General features: G+C 40.6%; 1 protein-coding gene across 1 annotated transcript; it reads right to left on the bottom strand.

Moving 5' to 3' along the window:
* Positions 1-893: 893 nt before the first annotated feature.
* NEK2 (NIMA related kinase 2) lies at positions 894-25,074 on the bottom strand. The gene is made up of 9 exons (XM_075595693.1): positions 24,759-25,074; positions 16,757-16,974; positions 15,319-15,559; positions 14,147-14,229; positions 9,909-10,035; positions 9,415-9,634; positions 8,660-8,714; positions 4,567-4,643; positions 894-2,596 (listed from the first exon to the last, which is right to left on the bottom strand). The coding sequence occupies exons 1-9, from the start codon at positions 24,852-24,854 to the stop codon at positions 2,379-2,381; spliced, it is 1,335 nt and encodes a 444-aa protein (XP_075451808.1). The 5' UTR covers positions 24,855-25,074; the 3' UTR covers positions 894-2,378.
* Positions 25,075-26,078: the final 1,004 nt, after the last annotated feature.

The raw sequence follows: 26,078 nt of genomic DNA, 5'->3' as shown, positions 1-26,078 counted from the left end.
ACCACTTATACATGTACAGTACAGAACAATGTTGTGTGTGACTGCTGGCACATCAGTAGGGTCTAGTGAGAAAAACTAAGGGGTAGATCCTCAGAGCACCGTTAAATCAGGGCAAATAACATAACGTTACCTAAATAGGTTACAGACGTTAGCTTCCCTGGATAGATTTCCAAAGGTATGCGGACAGTGGTGCTACCCATCAGCTGGTTTAGCTCACACTGCTAGAGCTGCTGCCCACAATAACATAGATTGAGGGTCCTAAATCTGTTGGGTCTGACACCAGTACCTCACAAACTGCCTTAGACTTGTCAAATCAATATAGTTCTTATGGAAATCCTTTAAGGAACTATGGGATGTGTCATTTAAATATATTTTGAATATCTCTCAGGTGTACTCCTTTTTCACACTAATAAAATAGGACACACATCCCCAACAGACCTATTTCATGCGTAATGCGTTCAGCTGATTTCAATCAAAATTCTTGCAGAACAAATCTGATGGCGGATTCCGATGTATTCGTTTTTGGATTTTAACGTGCAGATCAGATTTAGTTTAAAATAAATAAATAAATAAAAGAGTGTAGAAAATTCACGCTACAGATTCCATCAGTTTTTCCCATCTCTACTGACCATCACACATGACTATCAGTTAAAGCTGGCAGGTGAGAAAATCAATGTGACGTGATATGTGTAAAATAAAAGAATGTACAGTAGTGACAAGGTAGGCAGGGAACAAGTTCAAAACCGAGAGAGGGCAAATGCAAAGTGGGGCACGCAAATACGTTACTATAGAAGACCCTGCTTCCTAAAAGTGTTTAGTTTTATAAATACCCAGTGAACAGATTGTATAATAAACTAGATTAACACATAAGCTGTCCATGAAATATCAGAATGTTTATAGCTCGAATACCAGTTTAACTTTTATTGTTAAAGATCTATGCAACACAAAGCTCTGATGTAGACTGGCATTGTCAACACTTTCAACACAATTGTTCAACAACTTTTATGAGTTTGTCCTGTTTGATAGGAACTACACTATTAGTTATCACAAACATGCATGCAGTTTGTGTTTTAAGACCAGTGTTTACTGGGAACAGAGAATAGTTTACCTAAAAAGTCATATTTAACTTCCAATATACTTAAATGTAGCTTATTCCAGGGAGAGGCAAGCTGTTTTGTGTCTCAATATCAAGAAGTTAAAGCAATAAACACACTTTGGAACAAAATATGTTTTATGAAAATTTTTGATAGGCAAGAAATGCCTACGACCTTATTTCTAAATATCAATGAACAAAAATTGGACAAAGTGTGGTATAAATAGGATCACTGGTATGCCTGGTAGAGTTGTTGCACATACCCGGATGATGGTGTCAGCGTATGTCAAAACCAATTCATGTCTTTAAGATGAAGAATAAGCCCCATTATATTTTACACTATGACCAGATACTTTTTATTTTTATGGAATACCCCTTTATCTCTATTGCAAAGGTGTTTGTAGAGAGACATCACCTGCTGCTGATAAAGTTACAAGGACCCTTTTGCAAATACCTTCGGAAGGTAGTGTTTACACGTTTAGGTTACAATATTTTCACTACTAAAATCAACTGACACAATTCTTACTGAAGTCTTCAAAGTCATCCAGTAATATTTGTTACACAGGATAGCATTGTACTGTACATTACATAATGTATTCATACCTACTTATAACATTTCTAAAGGTCCGCTCCATTGGAGGCCTTTATTCTAAAAGTGTACTTTCCAGGGATCAGCAGCACAATTGCAGCTTTAATGTGTGGTTAACATGTTTACATAAATTAAAAGAATTTGCCTATAAAGCAAGCTTAGAGTTTATCACAAGAACATGCTTTGAGTGTTAAAACATGAATTCCTGCCTTTAAACAGTTAACAAATTGTGGGTGCCTATATTCTCTCTCGCAACCCACAGTATATGCTCTTCCTATCCAGGCAAAGGGATTTACAAGATGAAGTGTTCCAAGATTACAGTGCTGGGTATAAATTAAATTCTGTTGATATATTAGGTAGCAAAAATGACAAATGTTTACCCCTTTCTTGATATAAAAGAAAAAAAGTTACCAATAACAATTGTTGGCAGCTTACACAAGTTATTTACATATATACAATTGTGTGTGCACACACACACACGATCAAAAATAAGTATATTCGTCCAAAGGATGTGTAGAGGCAAAAGAGACGACAGTCACTACCAAAACTGCAACGGTGAAGTTTAATACTCAACGTTTCAGCTCTCGCAGAAGCCTTCAAGAGCTCCTGAAAAAGGTTTCTGCGAGAGCCGAAACGTTGAGTATTAAACATCCTCTTTTTCGCAGTTTGAGTGTGTGCATATATTAAATAAAAAAATCAGCGCATGCCTAGTATCTGTCTGCTTTTTAGCTGATAATTCTTTTCAAGCTCACACAAAGCTTTTGCTCGCATGTTGGCAGCTTGCAGCCGCTTCTTCAGCTCGGTGCATTTCTCTTGACCCAACGGATATCTCTCTGTGCCACTGTTTTCTTTACTTTCACTGCCAAAGTGCACCTTCTTTTTACTCCTTGTAGATGAACTATCCATATACTCATCTGCAACATGAATAAGAAAAGCATTAGATGCTTCCTACAAAACTATTTAATGCCTGAAGTTCTAAACAACCATTTATCAAAATCAGATAATAGGGGTAATTCATTTTTTTTTTTTTTTTTAATTAGAGACGTTTACAGTCACCAACCCCCCCCCCCCCTCCCTCTCACTGTGGCGGACCACGCCTATGATAAATTGACCCTTTCCATTACCAGTCAAATATAATGCTCATACCCAATAGGGACACTTAGACTGGGGCCATGATGCCTTCACCCGCACAGGGTCTGTGAGGTAAGCGGGTGCTTTCCCTGGCGATGGTGGACGGGCCGTTGGGGGGGTTCCTAGGAGCGTCACAGAGCTGGTTCGCCCTCATTGGACGAGCCGCTCAGGTGACGGGCCTGTCGCGCCAAGAAATATGTTTGAACTGATTTCTTGCGCAACGCACGCCCTCCCACTTCTGCACGCACACACGCCGCAACATGGACGCGAACACTGCCTTAAGGCAGTCTGTGCACTCAGCGTGCGGACACCTCCACACGATCAGCGGTACCAGGCCCCCAGCCTTAAGAGTGAGGATGTTTATCCTGATCACGTTTATGGATTATGGTTTCTAACATTCTTTCTCCAAATTTTAAATGTATGCATTTCATACCCAGTGAGAAGGTAAAAGGAACCAAGTAAACTGTCCCTAAATCTTTGTAACTTACCAACCGTATTGTGACCTGGATTTTGACATAATGAACTAGTAAATTTGTTTCAATTTTCTAATAAAAATATATATACCATGATGTAATTTACAGTATGACAGACTGAAAATGCATGCTTTTATTCTCACAAACCCCCACCCATTGCTGGCTAACCAATCGAACAACCCAAGCATGAAGTGGATAGGGAGCTCCTTGATGGCAAGGGTTCCATACATTTTTATACACCTGCAAACAAGTGTGTTAAACTTTCATGCCTAGGTCCAATCCAGTTTATTCTTTGATACATTCCTGGTTGGACTACGTGGCACAAGTGAGGCATGCAAACTGAACGTATTAGTTTTGCACTGCTTAACTGTAAAACGCGTCACTTCATACTATACCTCCCGTGAATGTAAAGAACGGACTAGACATTTGAAAAATTAGTAGTGTATGATTACATATTTATATTTTAAAAAGCCCATAAGAATAAAACACTAATAAAGTGGCAATATAAAAGTATGGACCTACAGGATAGTAGCAAATGCATATCACCATAGACAACCCAAAATGCGTGTGGTTGATACAAACTCACAAATGCAAAACACCACATACAAACTACAAGTTAATTACTTGGTACTTTGGGGTATGTATGGTGATTTGCTGCTATATTCTGACTAGCTGCAATCCTGTAGTTCCATGATTTTATATTTGTACTTTGATATTTCCCTTTTTGGTAGTTATGTTTGTTTTTTGTTTTTTCCCCCCCTCTGTGTGTTTTTGTTCTCTGACCTTTATTATTTTGTAGTTATATATATTGTTATTTCAAGTGTTGTGTTTTAGAGTGGTCCTTATTCTGTTGTCCCTTATTTTATTTATGTTACAGTATGTCTCAGAGTGCACTATGTCATAGAATTGCAATATTAACTTATTCTAAAAAGGCAACACTATGCTTTAGTGGACTTTGCTGGTCCCAGGTAGCACCACATAAACCTTATTGGGAGCATATGCCATTGGGATATACACATTTATATGTAGAGTGCTTGAACACTGTTTTTTAAATATGTACTGTATAGAACCCAAACAACAACCATCTCTCCTCCACCCCCCCTACAATTTTTGTTTTGTTTATTTAACATTTATATAGCAAACACAATGCAACCCATAAAATATAAAGACAGCGCACATCATTCGCCTTTATATTCATTAAAAAATATACTAAACTATACATTTTCAATAATTGTTCCAATCTCTTAAGGCCTCCAAGGGGTTCCTGTTCGCTCGCATACCTAGCCCATTTTCCAGAGCAGCTGTAAAAAGCCTTTGTTCTTTCATCAGATTGTAGTTCTTCATCAAGTTTTCAGCCCTGTGTAGTGGTGAAAAAAAAAAGTGTGAATAAAACATAGCAACAAAACACAGATGGGAGGGTAGGTATAAGTTTGTTCCTCATCCAAGTATAAATAATTGATTAGGTCAGGGTGCAATACTTGTAAGTAATACACAGGGGGAAAGCCACTTGTGATTTTGCATTACACTGGTTTGGCCAGCTAGAAAAGTTTCATACATAAAAATGTAAAAGGAGATTACCATCCTTCCTCTTGGTAGTAAGTTCTAGCAGCACAAATTTCTACAGAACCAAAAACCCATATTTTTATGACAGAAATTTGCACTAGGATTCACCTACAGGTGCAGACAATTGAGGTAGGTGTTATTTGTAGCATGTGTTGAAGGCCCACAGCAACAGAGTTACTTTATGGCACAGTGGTTTTCAGATAGCCTTGTCTCTTACAAGAATGTTTAAATTCCCATACTGTATCAGCCCCTACCATGTCTGTTGGGAAGTTATTCCACATATCTACCACCCTTTCTGTGAAAAAGTGCTTCCTAACATTTCCCCGGAGTCTGCCGCACTCGAGCTTCAGAGACAGACCTCTGGTTCTAGCACTCTGCTTTCTTTGAAATATACTTCCCTCCTGTACTTGGTTGAATCGTGCTAAATATAAATATCATATCCCACAAGCTGTAAATGTTAAGGTCATGTAGTATTTCCTGATTAAGACTTATGGTGCATGAAATACAGGATCTTAGTACCCCTTTTCTGCATAATCTCCAATTTACTTACATCCTTCAATTCTAGGGACCATATTTCCAAAACACAGTTCTCAGACAAAGTGGCATCACCACCTCTCTTTTTCTGCTGCGACTATCTCTCCCTATACAATCCAACATCCTGCTGGCTTTCCGCATAACTTTTTCACTGCTCAGCTACTTTAAAGTCTGCTGAAATAATGGAGTCCCAGGTTCCTGTCCGCTATACTAGTTGTGCATTTGTGCCATTAAATTCTGTATTCTGTCTTTGGATTTTTGTAACCCAAGTGTATTATTTTGCACAAAATTATAGTTGCCAAACTAACATTCCTCCAATCTATCCCAATTAGTATTTTTACCCCACCTGGGTTGCCAACCCCATTTCAGATCTTTCTCACCTGTAAAATTACATACTTACCACTCCTAACCATTTGTAATATCAGGCCCTTCTTACCTTTACTCCTTCCAACAAGTATATGCTTCTCTCACCTCAATTTAAAACTAGACTCTTACATCACAAGGTTACAACCAAAATGTTAGCATGTAAACTAAATGATCTGTGATGTATTTTATTTTTAAAATGTTTTACCAGGAAGTAATACATTGAGATTTACTTCTCGTTTTCACATATATGTCCTGGGCAGAGTTAAGATGACAACTACATGATTACAAATACAGTTACATAAGTGAACAGGGTATACATTATATACAAGACATAGCATGACAGTTAGAGATACTTATTATAGGCAGACCTCGCTTTTCCGACAGAATGCGTCCTGCAAACCCACATCGGATAGCGGACCGTCAGAAAGTGGGACCCATCTTAACCGGCGGCGGTTTGTCGGATACACATAATACGTATCTGGACTGCGTTATGCACCATCGGAAAATGCATCCGACGGAAAGCGGAACATTGTAAAGCGAGGACTACCAGTATTAGGCGTATGTAACAGTTACAAACCAGATTAAAATGTGAGACAGCTTTAGTTTTGAAAGTACTTAGACTGGTGGTGGCAGTGAGTCTCTGGTAGGTTGTTCCAGTTTTGGTGAACGGTAAGAGAAGGAGGAGCGGCCGGATACTTTGCTGAATCTTGGAACCATGAACAGTCTTTTGGAATCAGATCTCAGATGACAAGTGCTCCATGTGGTAGGGGTGAGGAGCTTGTTCAGACAGACGGGTAGCTTACCCAGAAAGTATTTGAAGACAAAAAGGAGAAAAAGGAGAAACTGGCACACAGCCAATGGAGTGGGTCACTAAAATAGTGACTAAAAAAAATATCTTTATTGATCCAGATTAAAAAAAAGAGGAAGACACTCCTTGAGAAAGTGTATACTCCATACATGAAACGCGTAGGAGGGTGTCTACCTCAGTTTTTTTAATATGGATCAATAAATATTTTTTAGTCACTATTTTGGTGACCCACTCCCATTGGCTGTGCGCCACTTTTTCCTTTTTCTCCAATACAAGCAATTCTACTTGGCTGCACGCAAACCAGGACACTAAAGGATTGGGGCATATGTGAGTACAATTGACTTTTTACTTCTTCATAATTGTATGCTGTAAGGTCCAGGGACCATCCCAATGAGGATTTGATAGGGGTCATCACCACTAGTCTTAAACCTTCAGGGATATTCTGGCCCTTCTGGGGACTTATTATATACCTCACTAGCCCCATTTCCAATATCTCCTGAAATCATACTACAATATGAACGGTATGGATCCAGCGCTGGAGCGCATTAATCACTAACTGTTTCTATGGAGTATTTGAAGACAAGACAGGTGAACTTTGCACCTAGACTCAAGTGATAACCAATTTAGTTCTTTGAGCATTTCACTGTGATATGTGTTGTAGTTGAAATGGAGAACAAAACAGCATATTGAATTGTAGAGGGTATCAAGTTTGCCAAGGTGGGTTTGGGGTGGTGAGCCGTATACTATGTCCCCATAGACAATCATTGGCATTAGCACCTGCTGTGCAATTCGCTTTCTGACCAGCAGACTTAGGGAGGATTTGTTCCTGTAAAGTACACCTAATTTGATACCCTGACATACAAAACCTATGCCAATGTGCATCCCAAATATTAAATGGGAGTCAAACCATATGCCCAAGTATTTAAAACTAGTAACAGGAGTTAGGGTGGTGTTAGCGTTGGTTCTGTTCTAGAGCTCAATCATTGGAAGCTTAAAAAATTTAGCATTGGTCCCAAATACCATTGTTTCAGTCTCGTCAGTATTTATAAAAACAGTTTGTTTTGGGAAACCCAATTTTCAAGTCTCAAAAAGTCAGATTGAAGTATGTGTACAAGGTCGGAGAGGCTAGGGCTGTGTGCATATAAGATTGTGTCATCCGCATACATGTGCATTGAAGCTCCCTTACAAGCTGTAGGAATATCATTGATGAACACCGAGAAGAGTAGGGGCCCCAGAACAGAGCCTCGCAGGACACCACAGGTGATATCCAGGGGGTTGGAGTTAGAGCCCGAGATGGAGACATGTTGGGATCTACCTGATAGGTAGGAATGCAACCAGTTTAAAGCATGCTTCCCTATTCCAGAGCACTGGAGTTTGTTAAGCAAGATAACATGATCAATAGTATCAAAAGCCTTTGCAAAATCTAGGAATATTAAAACCAGCGTGTTCCATTCCACAATGGATTTCATTGCAAACTTTTAGCAGGGTAGTTACCGTGAAGTGTTTGGGACAAAAGCCAGATTGGAATTAGCAAGGGAAATTTGTCTTGGTATAGTAATCACTTAATTGGGAGTGAACACATTTTCCCATGACGTTAGATAGTATTGTGAGAAGAAAGATTGGCCTGTAGTTTGAGACACTGTTTTTGTCCCCACTTTTGAAGATTGTCACAACTAGCAGTTTTCTAGGTCTTGGGGATATGGCCTGCAGACAGAATAGAGTTGACTATGGAAGCAATTGGTTTGGCAATGACTGGGGAACCAAAGTCTTAAGAACTTAAATTGCAGTAAGTCAGGTCCATATTGGCTGCTTAGTTTTAATTTGAGGAGCGCTTGTGTAATCTCCTCTTCGGACACTGGGACAAATTGAAAATTGTGAGCAGTGTTGGGAGAGGGTGGGGCTATAGAGGTACTCAGAATGAGGTTCATGTTTGTGGTTTGGGTTGCGTTTAGCTAATAAGTTAGTAGCACACACCACAAAGTAATCATTGAATGCATTTGCAATGTCAGTGCGATTTGTCCTTGAGTGGCTCTTAAAGTATCTGCTTGAGTTTATGGATATGAACGGGAGGTGGGTGATAAATTAAGTAAATGTCACATTACCTTGCAAGTTTATCTTCTGCAAGTCGCTCACGAACACAAAGCTCTTCTTCTCGCTCTGGGGAAAACCAGGATATAGATAGACACACACGTTCATATTATGAAATGCTTAATGTAATGGTACAAAATAGAACGAATAACCCAAAGAAAGATGATCCAAAATCCTGTCACTAATCTCTGCAGCTGTTGGCTTTCAATAGACTAGATTCTGGCTTATCCCACACAATATTACTATTTAATACTTTGATAAAAAAAAGTCACAAAATAGATTAACCATTTCCCCAGCTCAGGAAATATTAATATCAATAGGGTTAACCAAAACTCATCTTGCTAGTTATTAACATCATCATCATCAACATTATTATTACTGCTGTTTTGCATGACTACATGTATGCAAACAAAAATAAAATAAACTATATCAGTGAAGAACTATTTATTAATGGAATGGTTTTCAAAGTGTGCCACTGAACCTGGGGTTCCTGGATATGAAATTAGGTATTGGCTGACATTTTATTCAAGACCCAATAACTACAAGGTATTTAAATGTGATCCTGTAATTTTAGAAATGACATATTATGGAAAGCTGTTGGTTTATGCAGGCTCTGCACAAAGTAAAAAGGGTTCCACAAGTCTTAAAAGCTCATAAATACGCCACTGTGCCAGTTCAATAAAGTATTGCCCACGCCAATACCAATACAGCAGGTTGATCTATTAAGGAATGCAAAAGTGGTATTACACAATCATGAACCCCAACTTACGTTCTAGCAGTTCTTCCCTATCCTTCAGGGCCTTCTCTCTAGCTTGCAATTGGAGCTCCTTTAATCGGAGCTCTGAAGCCACAGGTTCTGGTTGTTGGATCCGCTCTTGTTCTGTTGATCGTCGGGGCTTCTTTTCCGAGATTTTCTTGTGTTCTTCTGTAACCCACTCTGTTATTAGGGGATTCTTCATAATTTCTTCTATTGAAGGTCTTAGGTAGTCCTAATATATACACAGAGCAATTGTACGATTCAAATAAATTCTAAAGTAGAAGCCACTTCGATTTTAAGTTCATCTTAGGAACAAAAAAATGGCACTAATATAATTCTGCTTCACAACATTACTGCATGTTCAACAGGGAAGTTATTGGTCTATGTAATGACGGTAGTTCACCATTCTAGTTGGTCACTGAACCCTTCAGTACTACGAGACTACATCACTTGCACGACTCCAGTTAAAAGATCAGTTTCAAATTATTCAAGACAAAAGTTCTTACCTTCAGATTTAGCATTTTTATAATAATTTGATTCAGTTCCTCAGAATAGCGATATGGGATCCGTCTAAACTTTCCTTCTCGTATCTTTTCTGCTAGCTCCTTCTGATTGTAAGCAGTAAATGGTGGCCTTAAATAAAAATGTTTCACATATCAGGACTGTTAATGGTGTAGAGCAGATCATTTGAAATGTGGGACAGGCTTATTTTGCTTGCAATGGTGTGATTGGTACCAATTGGTTATGTTTATTTAGTTAAATAAACACTAATTTAACGGGGTGGTGGGGTGGAGAAGATGTAGTATTTCTATTTAAAGCATGTGACAAGGTCTAATTCTACATTCTTACCTAGGATGGCACGTTTGGTGCTCCTGTTACAAATCTGTAAAAATCCTAATCGGGTGCCTTACATCAGGGGTGTGCAGACTTCCGTGTGCACCCCTGCCTGCTCTCCTCGGCACCTTGCGCCCCCTCAACGTCAAACGACGCATGACCCCGCGTCGTCATTTGACGCCGGGTTACCAGGACGATGCGTCGCTGGAAGGTAAGTGTATTATAGAGGGAGCTCTATAACTGCCGCGCCCCCCAGAAAATCTACCACCACTCTGGGAGCCACACCCCTGAGTTTGCACACTGCTGTCTTACATAATGACCGCCTTTTAGTTTCAATCAATCCTTCAGCCACTGTATCTCAGGAGCTACAATGTATCCTATTACTACAGTAACATTTTTTGTTAGGCCTCGGGCATGGTCAGCGCTTAGGCGTGCTGCTGCTCGGCAATGAGCCCCTGCAGCCGCAATGAGAGCGGCTTTAGCAGGTGCTCGCGCACGCTTGCGGAAGCGTGTGTCTTAACAAATCTTTAGTTTTGGCGCTCACGGGAGCGCAGGGCCGGTCACGTGAGCGGTTTGTCCAATGAGGGCGAACCAGCTCCGTGATGTCACTGGCCCGCCCCCCAGACACACCCATGGACGGCATGCGCTCCAAGGCCAGGGAAAGCACCGCTTTCCCTCCGCCTCAGCGTGGCTTCATCGTCTATGGACCAAGCCTTACAGTTCACAGCTCACACTCCAGGGAACATTGGCAACAAATGATAAAACAGGAAAGTGTTACAAAGATCTTGCACTGCTTGGGAGGTGGGCTAAAGCCTGCTATAGAAATGAAAGCATGCTCAATATATTAAAACTCAAAAATGGCACTAAAGGAGCAATCTATGCAATTTCCTACGTGTTTATGCAATTTCCTACGTGTTTTTTCTCTTCTAATAAATCAGTTCTGTAGTATTACATAACTTACTATATATTTCAATTCAACTCTTACTGCCATGTTAAATGTTTAAATATACTGAGCATCTTTTGATTTCAATAGCAAGTTTTAGCACTTCCCAGCAGGGCAAGACCTTTGCAACACTGTTTGTGATCATTTGTTGCCAATGTTCTCAGCAGTTTGAGCTGTAAACCAACAATTAATGTTCCCAGCACTCATAAGACAAAATGAAAAAAAAAAAAAAAAAAAAAAGGGGGTACAAGCCAAATTTTATGAAGATTTTTTTTTAAAAAAAGCACACCCCCAAGGGGTATAAGTTAATTGCAGTACCAGTATAAATGTGACAAGGGAGAAAGGGAAAAAACAAGTTGAAGCGGAAGGGTGGGTGTGCAAACAAGTTTGTGATGCAGGGGTAGGGGGGCAATGTTTCTGGGTTAGGACCCCTTCTTCAGGCACATTCCCAAAGGGCAAAAATGATGTCCAATGGTACTTCCCTTAAACCCTGTAAAAACTCCCTATGTAATGATGAAAAAAAAAAAATATGTAAATAAAGTCAATCCAAAAGGAGAAGGTGAAAAATCAGTCCAGCAGCTCAAAGAAAATATTAAGGGATCTGTTGCTCCTGAACAAAGCTCAGTGAGAGTCTAGCTTGCTAAGAAGATAAGCTCCAAAGCTCCCTGGTTGAACTCAAAACTATCCTTAGCTAATGCACACTGATACATCAAATGGGATATACCCCTTTGGGAACGGGCCTGAAGGGGTCCTAACCCCGAAACATTGCCCCCCCCCCCTTCATCACCACCTTGTTTGCACCCCACCTTGTTTTTTTCCCCTTTCTCCCTGACACATTTATACTGTTACTGCAATGAACTTATACCCCTTGAGGGGTGGGGGGAAGGGAAGAGAGGGGTATCATCGGAGATCAGGAAATACACCTTTTATACTGGGATCTTATCATTGAGCAAAGCCAATAAGTAAAATAAGATTGTAATTTATTCCAAAGAAACAGGCAAACACACATTGAATTACAATAGACAGAAAAAGATACACTTACTGGGGTTTGGGGTTGAAACACTGACTTTCCTGATTGAAATAAAGTCTTTAAAAACAGTCCAGTGCTGAAGTGGGGACTTAGAAAACATTCCGGTTTTAAAAGTCCTGCAGTCTTCCGCCCTGCAATCGCAGCAAGGCGTCTCTGGGCCCGGTCCGACCCGTTCTTGCCCTTATGGCAAAGGACTTCTGGAATCACTTGGATACACATGAAACCCCCAAGGAAGTCCTCTCAGCAGAGAGTTCTGGGATGGGGGCTAGCTGTCTTATAAACTTCGAAACAGGCAGGTCCACCCTTTGCCCTCCAACCAGTGGCGTGGGAAATTCATCCCTGGCCACTCACACACACTTTCCCAGGTTTGTAACACCTGGCACCTCTGGCTTCAGAACAGTGTGAGAGCATGTGCACAAACCGCCATCCTTGCTCATTCACTATTCAAAAAACCCCACCGGCTTAATGCCACTACGTCTGGAAAAAGTGACAACTCACAGGATGGTCTGTAGTTCATCACAGGATTTGGGACACTTAATTCAGGCATCCTGTGTAGAGGGCTTTCACACCTATGCCAACATGTGTGACTTTGATCTAGGTTACATGGACCCTTTCAACAGAGGATATGGGTGCTCCAGTTAGCCCTCCATGCCAACAAAAAGGTTCACACCTCTGGTATCTGAGGCTTTCAAGTCCTGGCTGTCTCGCAGACGCATGGGCACCGAGCCTAATAGCCATGACTTCGAAATCCCAGTTCATTTACAGGTTACATATACACATACACTAAACTATAACCATTTAATAAAATATATTGTGTCCTGTCTTCTGTGTGCTAAAAGTTATGAGTTCCTGTTCTGGTGTCATGAATGGAGCGAGTGTATATTCCCTACAAATCACGAGCCTCATTTCTAGCACAAGAGAAAAATACTTTTAAACACTTTAAAAACCTGCTCAGCCCCATAACCCCTAAACTAGGTTCAGTATACCTGGACATGTATGTGGGTACCTCTGCTATACTGGGGAGCCCCTGCTATACTAAGGTCTCTGTGTATATACCTGCAGATATCTTTTAACCCCTTCATACCCATTTACCTTGTCTGGAAGATGCTGCAGCAGGGACTCTGGCGGTGAGCCGTAAGAACATTTCCAGGGCCCGAGGTTGGCGGAGTAATGCGCTTAGCTGTATCCGAAGATATCGCTCAATCGCCGTATACAACTTTTGGGGTATCCCATAACTCCGGAACCCGCTACATAGACACATTCTGCAAAGACTTTCTCCGCCAAACCCACCCGGAAACTTACAGCCTAGAAATCTCCCGATTCGAGCATCCAAGTGAAGGCAAAAATCACATCATTTTTTAATGTCGCAAAATCAGTATATAGTTGCAGTAATACATTTTTGACATCTGGGTCCCAGAGCTGACACTTAGACCCTAACACACAGGTCAGGGTTAACCAAGTGGGCTTGACCTTTATTATAAGCCTGGTTAACCCCTTCACCATCACAGGGGTGTGTGCTTTTTTCTAAAATTTGGCTTATACCTTTTCCCAGCACTCATAAAAGACAAATGGAAACTTTGTTTTGTATCTAATGATTGTTTGGAGGAAAAAGGGTTCCTCCTTGTTCCACCATTCATTATCTATGTTAGCTTGTTTGAGTGCTGTCTTTTTTTTTGTTTTGTTAACAATAATTAATGTTACCTTAGTAATATCAAGATACATTGTAGCTGCTGAGTTACACTGACTGATTGTGTGCTTATCATGGCTGCCTTTCACTTTCAATCAGGATTTTGACAGATTTATAACAGGAGAACCAAGTGATTACCAGCTTAGGTAAGAATGTAGAATTACACTTTGTCACGTGCACAACAATTTTTTGTTATTAATAATAAAACAATATTTCAATTGTTTTGTTGCTTTAAACATAGGCTACTTACGAAAGGGCACACAGCTCATACAGAAGACATCCCAAAGACCAGATATCCGACTTCTCATTATAGGACATCCTATTCATTTGCTCCTAGGAGGGGGAAAAATAGAAAAGAAAAAATATATATTTTAAAAAGGGGAAGAACTAGGCAACTTGGTAAGTCTTTTCAGCCAGTATAGCAAAACTTTAAGCGAATAAGTAAAAGCTTTACAATTTAATTTATGCAGCATGTGAAACGGTCAAATTGTTAATTATAGTGGATTACAGTCTTTTTGTACAGCATTAAAAACATGTTAAAAAAAATGCAAACTTTTCAACTAAAAAGAAGTCTATTGGAGAACAGTGTTTTGACTGCTATTTTTGTTGTAAAAGTTGTATGCAAGTACAATTTAGCATCTGATGCAGAAGATTCAACCAACACCATTTCTGATCTGGATAATTTTGTTTTAGGCAAACATTTCATGACAAAAATAAAAAGGGAAGGATTCAGATGTAGAATGTGATAAATCTCATTCTGTTCACCATGTAACTTCTCACCGACTCCTACTGACACTCACCAAAATCACAAGCTGGGGCAGACAGGAAAAAAATTGGGAGTAAAATACTTTGATACATGGATCAGAATAGAAAAAACCCGTGCTGAAATTACCTTTATACTTGGATCTTCAAGTATGAAGTTTGGAAAGCCGGCATGATACACCATTCTAAATTTTGGATTCATTTTAAACTACAGATTCCGGGCGTAAAAGAATAGCTAGAAGTCAAAGCATTTTCTTCACGTCACAGTATACTATAAAAGATTCCATTTCATAGATAGGCAACTTACCCATATTAAAGTTATAACAGACATTTAGAGTCTTCATCAAGCATCCATGTCCTTGCTGGGTGAGAAAAGGATGTACAGTACACATTACAAAAAAAAAAAATGGTGATCAGCCAATTTCAGGCCAGAGATGAAAGTAATGTTTTTCAAAAGGTACAGACCAGTATGACATGAATGCTTAATGACTAGCTATCTTCTGAAAAGAACATTGAAAAGATTGTTGCGATTTCAACATTGACCTGAAATGTAGACAGCTAAAATTATTTTGTAGGCAAAAATATGACAAATAATTCTGAAGCAGCTTAAAGCATATAAAAGATTTTATCCACACAACCTACAACTATAAAAGTACTCACAGGAGACATATAATATGGAGTGCCAACAAATGTTTTGGCAAAACTGGTGTCATGGTGCAATATTCTGGCCAGTCCAAAATCTCCAAGTTTCACATTCTGCTTGGCATCTAGAAAGATGTTTGCAGGTTTTAGGTCTCTGTGGAGTACTGTGTGACCACCATCACTCCTTCTGTGGCAATCCTTTAAAGCCAGAGCAACTTGAGCAAACATACGCAGAATAAGATCTTCCTCTAAATATTGCCTTAAAGAGAGAAAAAACAAAAAGAATCTCAAATGAGAACAGGAACAATGAAGTCCGATCTGACCACCACCCCAACTGCATAATTTTCAAAGGCTCTCTTCTACATACAGAGACACTATACTTGGGGAGCAAGTTTCAATGTACAGTTACGCATCATCGTCAGAAACCCAAATGGCTGGCTTCTTATTTTTTATTAAACAGTATGGAAAGCAGGGAGTTCAGAGATAAACCATTATTTTCAGCTCTTGGATGCCGCCACAGTTCTTTATATATATATTTTTGGTGAACTTACAAGGTTAAAATTTCCCACCAGGAGAAAATTTGGCTGCCACATTTCAGGCCAATAGGAAGGCGCATCATTGACCGGATTTAAATCTCCCCCAGGGAAAACAAAATGGCTTCCAAATATCAGGCAACAGGAAGCTGCAACATTGCTTATGGACTGCCATTTAAATACCCCTTTAAAACATGGAAATAATTCAGCGATACTGTTGAAATTACAGTAAGAGCTGAAAAAAGCACGGTTCAGAGCTCGGGCAGACCCATAAGTTCCAAGCCTGCGTTTGAGAGGAGAAGTCTTTATGGTTGCTTTGCACAAAGCATGGTCAACCACACACAAGTCCATAGCTTAATAGTTTTCTGAACTATGACAATCTTTTGTCCGATAGTACAGAACCTTTTATGTTCCAGAACCTTTTATGTTCCAATTGCTTTGCGCTTGAAAAAGACTTATCTTTATGTCTCACATTTCTATACAAGGATAGAGTAAAAAAAATGTGAAGACAACCCTACATCATGTGGCAAAACATAACTGGAACAGTGACAACTAGATGCTTTTTTTGCATTAAAATGTAACCCATTAAGTACCTCAAGGCGTACCTGGAATATCATAAGGGCCAGCACTCTAGGAGGTCTATGACAAGCACATAGTACGTCACACTAGAAATACTCATCTAGGGGGAAATCCTGATCACCAATATAATTGGTATCCTCCACTTGCGTTCACGTCCTGGAAGCCTGCACATGACCACGTTGAGTGCTGGAGCATGCAAAGGTTTAAGTAACTAATTTAGCAACTGGCAGTGGTTCTGTGAAATGGCAAAATATGGAAATACATCTTATAAGTGTGGGGGAGGGAGGGGGTGCGAGAAAAGAACGCAAGTCCAGTGTAAAATGATTAAAATTCATTTGACATACCTTTCCTTTGTGCATTTTGCAATAAGGCTTGCCAGGTCCCCTCCTTCACAGTACTCCATCACTATGTAAAGAGTAGTGTTTGTTCGATCAATGATGCGGTCATAATACCGAACAATGTTTGGATGCTTGAGTTCACGCAGTAGGTTGACTTCTGAGACCAGCATCTGTTTCTCCGTCTCAGTCATAGTGCCGTAATCAAGTTCTTTCCATACCAACAGCTGAGAAGAGAATTCAATACAAGAGACGTTTGTCTAAAGCAACTTAAGTTACATTAGTTGCACAAAATCTCTCATGTGGAAGGGTGTCAGGTAGGACAATACAAAGTATGTCAGTACTGTCCACCCATACAGAATTACATAAGAAACTTAAGGTGTCAAAAAATAAAATTAAAAAAAAAAAAAACACACACCACACTATCAGTCAATATTTTACAATAACCAAAATTATTTCGTTTTAAGGTATGAAACTTCCCAAATTAAGTTAGTGTAATTATATATGAAGATTTCATTAAAAAAAAAAATATATATATATATAGTTTTGATTTTCGATTTATAATTGTCAGTAAGCTCCTCAGTACTCAAGAGGTGGAAAACAAGTGCCTTAGCAATGAAGAGCCTGCATTGCATGCCCTTGTAGAGGATAATTGAACCAGTTTCAGTTGATTTTAAAACCATATCTTCCAATTCTGAAGCTCCAGCTTCACTCCTGTAAGGGTGGAGTCCCTCCTAGGACCAAGGGCAGCGTATATACAGGAGTAGATCTGAATTTGTTTTTTTTTTTACACACCACACAACCACTCTATTTCTGTGGTTAAACAAACATATTATCCATCATCAAGAGGGAAAGAAGAGAGAAGAAAAATGCCAACACTATACAATAACAATTAAGCAGTTTAACACTACAGTGTTAAAAATCATAGGAGGTGTACATATAGAATGGACAAAACCAAAATACTCAGTTTTAACTAGTCCCAGGAGAATAATGTTCAATCCCGCTGCCGGAGTCCTGAAAGGAGGGATTTTCACATCCCTCCAAGAAAATTAGAAAGCAAAAAAATTGGACGTCCTCTTGCGCGTGGATCGGATAAATATAATAAAGATATTATTCTAATAAAAAAAAAAAAAAAAAAAAAAACACACACCACACCCACCAACTATGAAGATCTATGAGAAGCACTTACACAAACAATGCAGGTGGTATATTGTTGAAGATGACTATAGGGAGACTGATCTTCCAAATACATCAAGTTAGTTATATTTAACTAACAATCAAATATATAAAAAGTTAAATATGTATTTCCACGCAAACATTTTTTGTAATCTGCATTTAAATACAAGGATTTCAGCACATCTGTGGTTTTTATTTCTCATTCTGATGTTACACTGTTAACAGAGTCCGTCGATTTCGATAGCCCACGTCCTCTGGAATACAATTGCAACCAGTCACTGGGCGTTTTCTGTTTCTCCTGGCTCTCAGGGTTAGGACCTTTAGGACAGCTTAGGTGGCAGATGTCCCTTATATGAAAGAATAGTGAGTTTGTGGTGTAGTTCGCTCAGCTGTGCATGCAGACTGAGCACTTTTGAATTTGGTGCTAAATGAAGCATCTATGGTGTCCTGTGCTGGTCAACCCAACGCATTTCACTGTTGCTTCCTCAGGGGGAATGCACAGATTACAAGAAAAGTTTGCGAGTGGAAATACATTTTTACTTTTGAATGGTTTTAATAAAAATGTTATGGCATAAGATTTTTTTCTATCTTTGATTAAGACGCAGCTTAACATCAACATGATGAGGAAGTCGAAGATCGGTCTCCCTATAGGTCATCTTCAACAAGATACCACCTGCATTGTTTATGTTTGGTAAAGCCAGCAGGAAGCATGACGTGTGCCTCCTTTATGGCACCACAAAATACTGAATAGTCCAGCACTCCCTATATAAAGAAATCAGATCACTGGTATAGAACCAAAAAAGGTAAGTTTTAATATATGCACAAATGAATCAAAAAAGCATACAATACCACACATGGAAAACTACAATAACAAAGGTAGTACCATATATGGGTGTATGGGGCGCAACAAAAAGGTGGGTATACATGGGAGTACAGGGGGGCAACGTTTGCCCCCCCGTATACCCACCTTTTTGTTGTTGCGTGCCCCCTCCCCCACTTGTTTTGTTCCACTTTTTTCCCCCACACACCCCATATTACTACCTTTATGTTATTGTAGTTTTCTATGTGTGGTATTGTATGCTTTTTTTGATTCATTTGTGCATATATTAAAACTTACCTTTTTGGTTCTATACCAGTGATCAGATTTCTTTATATAGGGAGTGCTGGACTATTCAGTATTTTGTATTGTTTTGAGAGTTATTGGGTCCTCTAGTCCTTGGCACCCCGCATTGTATACTTTATTTCATTAGTGTGAGTGCTGTTTATCGTTATTGTATTGAATTCCTTTATAGCACCCTACGAAGCTGCAGCGGAAATTTCAGGGCAACAACATCAATCCTTAAGGATCAAAATGGTGCCCAAAAAAAAAAAAAAAAAAAAAAAAAAAGCTTGAAGACAAACTAGAAACGTGGAAGGAACATTTTAACCTGCTGCTCAACAGCCCATACTCTGCAAATCTAGACCAAAAGCTGATAGAGAGTTTCCAAGCAATATAACCTACCACCCACCAAATGAGGAAGAAATTCGAACAGCAATCAAAACGCCTAAAGAATAGGAAAGCACCCGGCATTTATGCCATCCCCACAGAAGCTCTAAAAGCAGGTGGAGAAGTAGTCGTGAATCAATTAAAAGGCCTATACAACATCTTTTGGAGCAAAACTGATGTGCCACAAGATTTCAAAGACGCAATAATCGTGCCGATACATAAAAAAGGCGACCCTGCCAATTGCAAAAATTATAGGGGCATAAGCTTGCTATCAACATCTGCAAAGCTTTTGACTTCTATTATCCAAACCAGACTACTTAAAAACGCAGAGAAGAACATGCTGGGTTTAGACCAGGAAGGGGTGTACGGACCAAATTCACACTCCGACAACTAGCAGAAATACAACTCCGCTGCAAAAAAGAAACCTTTATGGTATTTGTTGACTTCTCGTGCGCTTTTGACAGTGTGGATCACCCATCGCTATGGTGCACCCTCAAGGCTGATACGGTACCACATTCCACTCTCAATGTGCGAAGATTTATTTTTTTTGAAGGAGGTAGAAGCAGAGTCAAACATGGGCAACATATCCGCGCCATTCTCCATATCCACGGGAGTCAAACAAAGTTGCATAATATTGCCTATGTTTTTCAATATTACCATGGATTGGATTCTCAGAAAAACATTTAAAGACAGGACTGGCGTACAAGTGGAAAGAGAATTTCTTACGGACCTTGTATACGCCGATGACAGTGTTCTTAGCGGATACATGAACATGAACGACATGCAAGTCAATGCAAAGAAGCTCGGATTATCCATGAATACGGAAAAGACTAAATACATATTTACTGGTACTCAAAAGATTCAACTTCAACTGGATGGCAACCCAATCGAGCGAGTGGACTCATATTAAATACAGGCATACCCCTCATTAACGTACGCAATGAGACCGGAGCATGTATGTAAATTGAAAATCTACTTAAAGTGAAGTGCTACCTTTTCCCCACTTATTGATGCATGTACTGTACTGCAATCGTCATATACGTGCATAACTGATGTAAATAACGCATTTGTAACAGGCTCTATAGTCTCTCCGCTTGCGCACAGCTTCAGTACAGGTAGGGAACTGGGATTGCTTTTCAGGACGTGCTGACAGGCGCATGCGTGAGCTGCCTTTTACCTGTTGGGCGATATGTACTTACTCGCGAGTGTACTTAAAGTGAGTGTCCTTAAACCGGGGTATGCCTGTACCTAGGGTCTATTATTGATAGCCAAAGCATAGCAGCTACGAACAATATCAAAAGTCGCGTCGGTTGCGCCACTGCAGCGTTCGCCTCCTTAAAGAAATGCTTGTGGAACCAATAGGACGTGACAAATGTAACAAAAATGCGACTTTTTAACGCCTCAATATGCACCATTTTACTGTATGGCGCAGAAACATGGACACTATTAAAAAGTGATATGAACCTACGCGAACGATTCCAACTAAGATGTCTACGTAACATTCTCCATATTACGCTACGAGACCGATGGAAAAAATGAAGATGTACGGTTAGCCTGTCAAAACCAATCCACAATCGACCAGTACATTAAGCGACAAAGACTTAGGTGGTTTGACAACGTCTGCCGCATGCACATCACCCGATTACCATACCAGTGCCTCAACACCACACGACCCATGGGCTGGAAAGTGGACCGAAATGCTCCAAAGAAATGTGGTCGAACCAGGTGGCGCAAGATCTCAAACCGCTCCACTTCAGTAGCCGAAGCCCAAAAAGCCGCACTAAAATCGAGATAAATGGCGCGGAATCACTAGAGACGTATTGAACATCCTGCCGCTGGCCTCCACAACGCATCGCTCCTTACCTTATAAAAGATGAAGCGATGTTGTTTACGGAGTATATACCATTGTTTATGTTTAAGTGCTTCTCATAGATCTTCATACAATAGCCTTAATATATGTTCTGTATTACACTGCTGGGTTTTTTCTCTCTATCTTTTAGACCATATTTATCTGGTCCACGCGCCAGAGAACGTCCATCTTTTTTGCTTTCCATATTATCCATCATAGCTTCCTATTGGCCGCATGACAGTTTTTAAATATAGTACAAAGCAGTAGCAGCTAGTGTTGTGCGATATAGTAGTATGATGGCAATACCACTATAACATTTGATGGTCTGCCGATATGGGGTATGAGATGTTATTGCAGTATTAGCATGGTGTGGGTTGAGCGATATACTCAAATTGCTGCACTGTGGAGCCTCATGGAGCTGCAGACTGACACTGCTCACTCCTGTGTGTCTCACTGTGAGAAGCATGAAAGGTCACAGATCCTCACCCTTGCCTCTGGGATTCTTAACCCCTCCCCACCATGGACACAACCCCATCCTCCCCCTGGAATCCTTAACCCCTCTTTCTCTTCCCTTATTCCTCTCAAAAGAAATACATTTTCTTAGATTAGAACCAAGGGGCCCTTCATTTCCAAACCCTTTCCATGTCTGCACTTTACCTTCTCTGCTCCCATCACTCTCACCCTTAGATGCTCCCTCCTTTAAAAAAAAAAAAAAAAAAAAAAAAATAACAGGTTTCCTTTATAAAACATCTTAAAAATATATAAGATTGGTCAGCAAATATGGTATGTATTTTTTTTACATTTTATAAATTAAATGTGTTTTTAAATGGGAGCATCCAAGAGTGAGTGATGGGATGAATGATGGATTTTAGGGAGATGGGAGCAGTATAAGGTGGGAATGTGAAGGTACTAATAAATCTCAAAAGAAATACATTTTTTCGTTAGAACACATTTAGATTTACTAGAACATTTTTGGAGTATTTTTTTTAACCAATAGTTATCGTGACTTATTGATCCGATTACTGTGGGAGTTTTCGGTTTTCGCCCAACCCTAGTACTGTCAGCATATTTCCTTGTACCTCGGGAAGCTGAAAGACACACACACACACACACACACACACACACACTTTTAAGGGTGACTGAATACTTTGCAAGGAAGTCAACCAAAAAGAATAAGTGGAGGTTTTTTTTTGTTTTGTTTTTTACCCATTCTGTTGACTTGTCCCTTTAATGGACAATTAAACCAGGCTTACGTTTTTTGCTATATCTCTATAGAGTTTTGTCTGAATACCTCGTGATAATTAAAGGCCGAGAATATGAGGGGAAGAAAATGCAAACAGTGTCAAACTTGCATAGGTTTTTAGTCAAATTACATGAGAAGGAAGCAGAGTCCCAGGAGTTGAACAACATTAATATCAACTACAGGTACCACCTGGTTCCCAAGATACATATAGTACTGGGTAAGATGTTACCGTTATTTAAATCCACCATGCCAATAGGTAAACAGATGACTTGGTGGCTTCCTATTGGCCCATGTGATGCAAGATAAACGCCAATTGTTTCTCCTGGAGGATACGGTACTGGCACTACTTTAAGCAGTAATGATCTCTGGAGTCAGGGCACTGGTCTAAACATTTCACATTATTGTATCCCTAAGAATATTTCCATTTGTGACACTGGATGTAAAATGTCTGAACACTTGAAACTATAATCCTAAAAAGGCACTTCACATTAGCAAAAATCTTCCAAACACCATTGGATTAACCATGTGTACTTTTGTTGGAGTTCAGTATCCCTTAGGCCTGGGACATAGCAAGTCCAAGCTCGCTGAGGCGGGCTGAGCCGCGCTGAGCAGATGCACTAACCCCCTGCATCTGTCATCAGCGCGGCTATAGTTTCCCCCTCCGCATGCATGCTGATGCGTGCGGAGGCTCAGAAACTTTGCCGAGACAGGCAAGTTTCAAATTTGCCGCTCGGGGAAGCGATGTGAGCTGTCACGTGACCGCTCACATCCAATGGGAGCGAGGGACTAGCCCCGCCTCCTGACACGCCTCCGCCCCGCGAGCACGCTCACGGCCTCGCCTGCAAGGACAGGAAAAAGCTCAATTTTCAGCAGGCGAGGCAGAGCAGGAGCACGGCTGAACCCTCTATGTCCCAGGCCTTAGAACCAGATTGCACTCTGAACAATAATCCCTTTATATACATATGCCACGCTCAATAGCTCTCCTTTTCGACACATATACATATATATTTTGTGGGGGCTCAGGGGTTCCCAAAAAGAGCTTGCTGGGGTTTTGTGTGTTTTGTTAACCTATTCTCAGCTGTTGGAGGTTAGTGGCTCCTCCTTCCCAGGATTTAAGCCCTCCCCACTTCCCAAGTTAGTATGTCCTTCCATTCTACTGGATATAGATCCAATGTGGTCTTTCTCCCTCCTAATAGAGGTAAATGAGAATTTTAATCCTAATAGAAGTATATTAGTATTTTATCTGGTAGTGTTAGGACTTGTGAACAGGTGTCTGCCTTGTCGTGGCTTGCAAGCTTACAATGCTTTGGCCAAAGGGTTAAACTAAATGTCCCTTTTTCAAGAGAATTTTAAGTATTTTACTGTATTTTTGTGATGTTGGATGTAGCTTTGGGCTTCTCTGTCTGTTGCAATAATCCCTTTAGCATGTTTACACTACGAGATGGACTACGATCACACTATGAAAAATACAAGTACTTCCAGAAGTTTCATTGACAACAGGGACTCTGAAGAAGAGGAGTGATTATCAATCAAGGATGGATTGAGGGGAGGGCAGTAAAACCCACTCTAAAGTGGAGGATAGTGTGAAAATAATTCCCTCGTTCTAACCCATTACAATAAAAGTACAATTGCCTGTAGTTCCAGTTGGGCCTACCAAACTTCTCAGCACAGCGACCTCATTAAATTGTCCGCTTGCATTTGTTTTAGTCTTGTCCCCACATACTGCTCGGCTTAATATGTTGGCACCTTATAAATAAAAGGCTAATGTGAGAAAATGCCTGTGTGAAGTGTCATTGCCAAAGCTGGGCTCACAATGATCACACAACACAGAGCTCTAGTTTGCCCAGATGGACGCACAACTGGTCGGTATAATTGTGACTGAGCCACTTAACCAACCTACACTGTTCCAGGACAGAGTATTATTGAATTCATACATTTTGTCTTCTATGTAAGGAGGAGATGTGTAGATCTTATTTTATGCATTAACATATACAAACCCACCTCTGCCTTGACAACATGTATCATTGCAGTGGCTGGAGGTCTGCATGCTACAACCACAAGATGAGTCAACGTTTATTACTCATAGCCCCTTTAACACTGGATAATACAAGCGTTTATAATGCAAATGCACCGAGGGCGAATCAAGCAGCAGAAAGGTTAACCCGTTGAGTGAAGGCCACAGATCAGCCGTGCCCCCTTCACACTGACACGCATTGGGAAGCCAGCCTCTCCCATCGGACGAGCCCGTCCTTCTCACCTTCGCGTCTGATCTCCTGCGAATCTTCTGGCACTTTCCGTACGACCCGGAACCTATGGTGTACAACACATCGTAATCCTCCACCCGGGACGGCATCTTCTCACCCCGCACACATGCACCCAGCACCGCCTCACCGGGGACGTCGATACCGCTTTGTTTTTTTTTTGTTTTTAGTCTACTGAGTTTCCGTTATAATCCCGTATGCCTCATCCCCTCGACGGCTACTTTAAAAACCAAACCGTTGCCTCATGGAACGGGCACACACCGTGCGTTGTTACGCAGTAGCTTTTAAACTCCGCACCTTCCTGGTTCCCCCTCCGTTGATTGGCTGCGAACGCACGTCATCTCCGTCGGTGATTGGCTGTAGCGAAGAAAACAGAAATGCGACACCTTTAGCAGCTGTTGTTGCCAGGGTCAGAGGATGCGGCGCGAGGCAAGGCGCGCGCACATTTCAAACTGAACTTGCATTGTTCAGGTACAGTGCGGCCAACTGTAGGGATTAGTTCTTGAACAGAGCGGGTTGTTCATTGTGTGCTATCTAAAGAAGCCCCCTCCCTATAAACTGCAGCATGTGCCGCTTCGGTTCACAACTCAATGTCAAAATCAGCTTTTCATTAATTCAACTCGTGTCTATATGCAAAAAAATATAATAATGACATGAATGAAATCAAAGTTCATTACAAGCGAATGTATGTAAAAACTATTCGCCAGGCCATTTTGGATGACACCAAAGGAGATTATGAAACCAGAGAAAGAAAAAGAAATATTTTTATTTTGGTAAAACTATAAATAAGACCTTAGCACATACAAGGTTTACAACAGATGCTTACAAATATTGGTGATGCACAGCTTCTGCTGCCTGTGTGTGGTGCGGATACCTGTTGGGATCAGGAGAGCTGAGTTGGATCTGCGGTGGTATGGAGATCAGGACAGGCTCAGGTTCTTTCTCTGTAGTTCTCATGGTGTTAGCCCTCCAGCCGTAGTGGGCTCCAGGGTGTCCAGAGATCAGCCCCCACTTTTGCACACGTCTCTCTCCTGCCCAAGGATGGATACTAAGACAGGAGTGCACTGAACAAGGGTCTTTATTGGCTGGCATTCACTGCAGATGGTTCCATACAGCAGTGCAGAGTCTCAAATTTCCCACGCCTCTGGATGGTGATTGCCCCTGCTCTTACAAGGCATCTGTGTGTTAGATCAGATGTTCCCCCAGCCCAAAGGCTGTGGGTGAGCACACTCATCCCGTGATGGGAGAGTCTCAAAGCTCTACTGCTCCTCCAAAGCAGGACTGACTACATTTGCCACTCCCTCCTAGGAGGAACC

Source organism: Ascaphus truei, chromosome 4 (genome assembly GCF_040206685.1).
Source record: "Ascaphus truei isolate aAscTru1 chromosome 4, aAscTru1.hap1, whole genome shotgun sequence".
Lineage (NCBI taxonomy): Eukaryota > Metazoa > Chordata > Amphibia > Anura > Ascaphidae > Ascaphus > Ascaphus truei.
Note: the sequence above shows the minus strand (reverse complement) of the source record. Positions and strands in the feature narration are given on the sequence as shown.

Bases quoted from the DNA above. Each gene is read 5' to 3' on its own strand.
- NEK2 (XM_075595693.1), bottom strand. From the start codon at position 24,854: ATGCCGTCCCGGGTGGAGGATTACGATGTGTTGTACACCATAGGTTCC. The intron at 4,644-8,659 runs GTAATGTGACAT...ACCACTACACAG, and splicing joins GCAGAAGATAAACTTGCAAG to GGCTGAAAACTTGATGAAGA. The intron at 2,597-4,566 runs GTATGCGAGCGA...TTCATGTTGCAG, and splicing joins TGCTCTGGAAAATGGGCTAG to ATGAGTATATGGATAGTTCA.